The 7,279-nt window shown below is 44.0% G+C and overlaps 1 protein-coding gene across 1 annotated transcript; it reads left to right on the forward strand.

Moving 5' to 3' along the window:
* Positions 1 to 1,359: 1,359 nt before the first annotated feature.
* Positions 1,360 to 5,714, forward strand: LOC125531374 (putative mixed-linked glucan synthase 1; the record flags this gene model as incomplete). The annotated part of the gene is given in 3 exon segments (XM_048695786.1): positions 1,360 to 1,476; positions 1,696 to 2,416; positions 4,046 to 5,714. Coding segments are annotated over 3 exon segments (2,449 nt in total), but the record flags the coding sequence as incomplete, so codon positions are not given.
* Positions 5,715 to 7,279: the final 1,565 nt, after the last annotated feature.

The raw sequence follows: 7,279 nt of genomic DNA on the forward strand, positions 1-7,279 counted from the left end.
CGGCATTCTCTACTCCCCAGTAGAAACCTGACCGGTGCAGACGTGCCGAAGTGAGTACCCCAATCTGGTGAATGCGCGAAAACCTTGAAAGTGATAGTTAGTAATCCCTCCGTCTAGGTCTTTTAGGCCGGCGGGCAACCCGACGTGTCTGTTTTTACTAGGCTGATGGCTAAAATGTGTTACTATCGCTGAAATCAAGCACCACACCATGGACACCGCATGCAATTACCTTCGCACAATGTGCCTCTACCGGCATGACCATGTATTTATGAGTTCCTCCTAGTATCCTTCTCTATATGAGTTCCTCCTAGTATCCTTCTCTAAGCTCAAAAACCATGTCCCTCCCTGTGCTCTAAACGATCAAACCTTGGGCTGCCCACTTCCAAATCAAAGTTTCTTTCTTCACTAGATAGTTCCCTCAAAAATTGTGTAGATGCAATACATATATGTCCTCATATGGACCCCTTGTATTATTGATAACAGTAAAATACCTATAAATCAACAAGACAACACGAGGGCCATGAATTAACAAATGTATAGAGCATTATGTGCGAATTTTACTTTTTACCACAAAGTTGTGACATTGTGACAGCTTTTACCGAATTTGTTGTGACACTATGACAACTTTCACCCGATCTATTGATTATCATTTACAGGCTAACATGACAGTTGATTGGGCACACAACCAACCCGACATGTACTCATTAGGGACATATAGAATATAAAGTCAGATACAATGAAATCCTATATAAGACCTCTTGTAGTAGTGGGTAGTATCATAGACTAGTATCGTACCTCCGCAATGCGTAGAAATCTAGTTGTGTCTTTTTTGTTTTGTTTTTGAACTATTTGTTTTTCAAACTATTTTCAGTTGTCTCAGAAATAGCAAATGCGTAGAAATATATAATTGCTCCGTCCTTAATTACTTGTCGCAGAAATGGATGTATCTAAAACTAAAAATACATTCAAGACGGAGGGAGTATATACTTATCTAGCTGTTGAGTTTTGGCCGGTTGTATTTGATCGGCCAGAACTCTGAAATGTGATCCTTCCCGCGGTGCACTGTAAGTACGTGCGGCGGCCTCGATCCAGCTGCAGTATTTGACCATGCGGGCGGAAGTCGTGGCCGATGGTTTAGTATGGCTACCACGACGACGACGACGACTTAGCTAGCGCTATATAATCCCCCACAGGGCAAGCATCTCGTCGACACGAACAAGCTAGCTAGGGAGATCAGCATCAGCTGTGTCTAGCTAGGTGCTCGTACCTACATAGTATAGCCACGGCTTACACCATGCCCCTGCGAGTCGAGGCCCTGGTTGCCACCGACACCGCCTCCGCCGCTGCCGCCGAGGGCAGGCGTGCCAAGGACGACGTATGGGTGGCGGAGGGGGGAGACATGTCTGGAGCCAGCGCCGGCCGGCCGCTACTGTTCCGGACCATGAAGGTCAAGGGAAGCATCCTGCATCCTTACAGGTCAGTTTGCACGTGTCCATTCTGACATGCATGCTCTTTTTATTTCCTTTTATGAGTACTCTGATCTTCTCATTATTATAAGATATTTTCATTCCAGTCCGTATATAGTTCATGTTAAAATACCCGAAACGTCCTATAATTCGAAACGGATGTCGTAGTATAGTCCAGTCCTAAACTTCTGAATTTGAATACTCACGACCGTCTTTGCAACAACAACAGGTTCTTGATCCTGGTGCGCTTGGTCGCCATCGTCGCCTTCTTCGCGTGGCGAGTAGAACACAGGAACCATGATGGCACGTGGCTCTGGGCCACGTCCATGGTGGCGGACGCCTGGTTCGGCTTCTCATGGCTCCTCAACCAGCTACCCAAACTCAACCCCATCAAACGCGTGCCGGACCTTGTGGCCCTGGCGGACCGGCACGGCGAAGCCATCCTTCCAGGTATCGACGTCTTCGTCACCACCGTCGACCCCGTGGATGAACCGGTCTTGTACACCGTGAACACCATCCTCTCTATCCTTGCCGCCGACTACCCCGTCGACAAGTACGCCTGCTACCTCTCCGACGACGGTGGCACCTTGGTGCACTACGAGGCCATGCTCCAGGTTGCCAGTTTTGCCGCGTTGTGGGTCCCGTTTTGCCGAAAGCATTGCGTCGAGCCAAGGTCCCCGGAGAACTATTTTGGGATGAAAACCCGGCCATACGTCGGGGGTATGGCAGGAGAGTTCATGAGTGATCACAGGCGTGTGCGTAGAGAATATGGTGAGTTCAAGGTGAGAATAGATTCCCTTTCTACAACCATCCGCCGACGATCTGATGCCTACAACAAAGGCGATGATGGTGTACATGCCACTTGGATGGCTGATGGGACACAATGGGCGGGTACATGGATTGAGCAAGCTGACAACCATCGAAGAGGACACCATGCTGGAATTGTTCAGGTAAACATTTTTCTGTTTGTTCATTCAGGTTAAACTTATAAGTTACACCTTTTGAATTCCTCTAAATTTATGAATCTAGCTAAATCCCAGTCTTAAATCTCAGTCCACGTGCTACATGTTGATTTGGTGGCTTAAGACACAAAATGAAAAGGAAATTTGAAAATCTGTTAGTTTTAGACTTTGAACATCAGACAAAATTAAACACAATGGATAGTCACATCTACTTAAGAGTGAATTAACAAAACTAGCTGGGTGATGTGAGGGCATCATCTTCAGTGTGTTCAAATTGGTAATTATTTTTTTATTTCATGCATGCCTCCTTTTCTTCTCATTTAGCTCCATTTGCAAAATGCATGATGTTCGACAAGAAATAAAAAAAGAATGATTTTCCGTGTGTGATCCGTCTAGGTGCAACTCAGATGATCTATCATTTTTTATTATATATAAGAATATGTGATCATGTTGCCAAGAAATAAAAAAGAACGATTTTGCGTGTGTGGTCCGTCTAGGTGCAACTCTGATGATCTACCAGTTTTTATTTATCTAGCTATATTTACGGATATCTACCAGTTACAACCTATTTAGGTATAGGTATAAAGATCCAATAGATGCGGTATACTTAGGTAAGTCATGCAGATATAGCATAATGTAATATGTTTAGGTACGATTATGTAAACCAAAAAGATATGATCTGTTTAGATACGACCATGGATTTAACGACATGTTGAGGTAAATTATGAAGATCTAATGTTTGTGATATCTGCAAGTATGTTATGTTGATCCGACGGATACGATCTGTTTATGGATGACTACATAGATCTAATGGATGAGATTTACTAATAAAGACATGATCCATCAGATGACAACTAATTTTTTTTGGCTTTTGTTTTGAACAAGCAAAGTGCCCCTCGCAATAAGAGAGCATCATCTTTTAGTGCGGGAAATCTTGAAGTATTCTTTTTTATCTTATGTGGATATTCTTTTGCGTTGATTTATCACTTCATTGTTTAATGGACAACTTTATAGGTATCGATACATGTAGCTTTTACATTTATTTTGTATATACTGTCAGTTTAGTTATGTTCATATAGATCTAAACATTATTACCTATTTATGTATGTTTATGTGGATCTAACGATTAAGATTTGTTTAAGTAATAATTACTAAGATCTATAGAATGTGATATGTCTAGGCATGGTTATGTTGATCTAACGAGTATGATTTGCTTAGTAGCAACTATGTAGATCTAATGACACAATCTGCTTAGGTGCATTTATGTACATATAATGCTTATGATTTGTTTTGATACAATTATGAAGATATAATGAACGCAATCTGTTTAGGTACAATTATGTAGATCTAACGGCTTTGATTTATTAATAAATAGATAGTTCACCAAGTCGACGACCGGCTGTTGTCTTTTTATAAGAATTTAAATCTTTTATCTCTAATTTTCTTATGTACCACATTTTTAATATCTAATAGCTATATTAATAGCATAACCCTCTATTTTATGCTGTGTTGTGGTTTTAGTATATAAAATAGTTATTCAGTTGACCGTGCGCTATCATTTTTTTTCAAATTTACTTGATTAATAAAAATGGTGTGACTACTATGCACTTTTGACAGGTCATGCTAGACCATCCAAGTTGTAAACCACAACTTGGATCATCGGTGAGCACCAACAGTCCAATTGACTTGAGCAACGTTGACACAAGACTCCCCATGCTCGTCTACATTTCCCGGGAGAAGCATCCCGGTTATGACAACCAAAAGAAGGCAGGCGCCATGAACGTGATGCTCCGCGTCTCCGCGTTTCTCTCCAATGCTCCCTTCGTCATCAACTTTGACTGCGACCACTACATCAACAACTCACGAGCTCTCCGTGCCCCTATGTGCTTCATGCTCGACCCTCGCGATGGTCAGAACACGGCTTTCGTCCAATTCCCGCAACGCTTCGACGATGTCGACCCGACAGATCGCTACTCCAACCACAACCGTGTCTTCTTCGACGGCACCATGCTCTCGCTCAACGGCCTCCAAGGACCTACCTACCTCGGCACCGGTACCATGTTCCGTCGTGTCGCACTCTATGGCATGGAGCCACCACGCTATAAAGTGGAGAACATCAAGCTGGTAGGTAAGGCCGCTGAGTTGGGTAACTCGACGCCATTCCTGAAGTCGATACCGGATGGAGCAATCCAAGAGCGGTCTATCACCCCGGTGTTGGTCGATGAGGGGCTTAGCAATGACATAGCCACCCTGATGACATGCGCTTACGAGGACGGTAGTTCATGGGGGAGAGACGTTGGGTGGGTGTACAACATCGCGACGGAGGACGTGGTGACCGGATTCCGCATCCACAGGCAAGGGTGGCGATCCATGTATTGCTCCATGGAGCCGGCCGCGTTCCGTGGAACGGCTCCGATCAACCTCACCGAGCGCCTCTACCAGGTGCTCCGGTGGTCGGGCGGTTCTCTCGAGGTGTTCTTCTCCCACAGCAACGCTCTCATCGCCAGCCGTCGGCTCCACCCTCTGCAGCGCATCGCTTACCTCAACATGTCGATCTACCCGATCGCCACGATGTTCATCCTGGCCTACAGCTTCTTCCCGGTGATGTGGCTCTTCTCCGAGGAGTCGTACTACATCCAGAGGCCGTTCGGCACGTTCATCATGTACCTCGTCGCTGTCATAGCGATGATGCACGTGATCGGCATGTTCGAGGTGAAATGGGCGGGGATCACGCTGCAAGACTGGTGGCGCAACGAGCAGTTCTACATGATCGCGGCCACGGGCGTGTACCCGACGGCGGTGCTGTACATGGCGCTGAAGCTCATCAGGGGGAAGGGGATATACTTCAGGCTCACGTCCAAGCAGACGGAGGCCTGCTCCGGCGAGAAGTTCGCCGACCTGTACACTGTGCGGTGGGTGCCGTTGCTGATCCCGACCGTGGCGGTGCTCGTCGTGAATATTGCTGCCATCGGGGCGGCGATAGGCAAGGCAGCGACATGGGGTTTTTTCACGGACCAGGCATGGCACGCGGTGCTCGGGATGGTGTTCAATGTGGGTAACCTCGTGCTCCTCTACCCGTTTGCACTCGGCATCATGGGGCAATGGGGGAAAAGACCAGGCATACTGTTGGTCATGTTAGTCATGGCCATTGGCACCGTCGGGCTCTTGTATGTCACACTCCAGCAGGATGGTCACAGGATGTCGTTCCTAACCAGGCCATCTGGGTAGACACGTTCGTACGACCCATCTTTTACTTTATTTGTATTGTAGTGCAATAATTTGAGTATTTGAGCAAGAATGCCTTTTAGTGCTCGAAGCCTGTTCTTTGTTGGAAACAATAAATCACAATTCGTATTTCAATGTTTGAAAAAATATGGAAAAAGAATCCACATTATCATATGATTTACATATTGCAAAATCGGTGGCATTTCTCTTTGATCTAACATGGCATTTTCCTCTCTGATGGCATTTACGTTGAAATAAGTTAACAATTGAGCTGCACAAAAATGACAAAATCATGATTATCTCTAACAAGGATTATCTCTAATAATTAAATCCTAACACCCCCCCTAATCCTTGCCTGTCCTTGTGACTGATCATCCTTTGGAATCATCTCCTCCAAAAACACTGCGGGAAAAATTGAGGAGAAATATACAATATGCCATGAAAAACTCCTAAAACCCAGTGGGAAAATAAGGAGAAAACGACATATATCATCCATGCTTGCATTGATATTGCCTCATTAAAAACCTTACACGAGAGACCATTTGGAAAAACTCACAAAGGGAAAAAGAGTGAAATACTAAAGATCTCAACAGGTTATATCCTAGAATATTTCTCCCCCTGAATTTTGCAAATCTCGATGTCGTCTCATACCAATTCTAGTTACATATTTATGGAACAGAGAGCTTGGTAAGGACTTAGTAAATAGATCAGCGAGATTATCGCATGACTTCCTTTGCAAAGTACTTATCTCCCCATTTTCTTGCAGATCATGGGGATAAAATAATTTAGGAGAAATATGCTTTGTAATATTGCTCTTAATATAACCCGTTTGCATTTATGCAATACAAGCATCATTATCTTCATAGACTATTTAGTAAGTATCCACACATACTTCAAAGTTCAGACTCCATCTCTCTTTTCCTGTCATGTAAGTATTTATTAGTTGGACTAGGAGAAGTTTATCTTTAACCTTCCACAATCCTATTTAAGTGTGAAATGAAATCAAACTATGTTGTTTCTTTTACCAGAAGTGTCAAAAATGAGAAAACAAAAGTGATCCCATTCCACACTTGTAGATCATATATGTCCTTACGTTGCTAAGCCAGCTGTGTTCAATTAATTTATTTTTAAGTGCTCACACGTGCATTGTCTCGATCTGAACAATGTATCGACCACTGCGCTCGAACAACATACCCTCACATTCAAAGACAAAAATAATGTTCTAACATACACTAGAAACAATAGTGTTTCTTCCATATTGACAAAGTTGTACGACGAATACATCAACCCCATTGCCAATTCAAAACAAACTGATTTCTAGGATGCATCGAAATAATTCATATCACATCATATTAGAGAAAAGGGAGGCTCTCCCCGGCCCCATTATCAAAGAAACCAATAATCACATCACATCAGCTCCTAGAGAGAAGTCCAAAAGCCAAATAGCAACTACTACAGTTTTTGCTAACATAAAACCCACCAAATGGATGGATCAAGGAAGGGAAATAGTGCACCCGGATGCAACACAAACACCACTACTCTACCGCATCGTCGCAGAGCACATGCACATCACTCTTGGTCTTTAGCGGGCGACCACCTGTCTGTGGAGACCGAGCCACGGATCGC

The sequence above is a fragment of the Triticum urartu genome, unplaced genomic scaffold (assembly GCF_003073215.2).
Source record: "Triticum urartu cultivar G1812 unplaced genomic scaffold, Tu2.1 TuUngrouped_contig_6990, whole genome shotgun sequence".
Taxonomy (NCBI): Eukaryota; Viridiplantae; Streptophyta; class Magnoliopsida; order Poales; family Poaceae; genus Triticum; species Triticum urartu.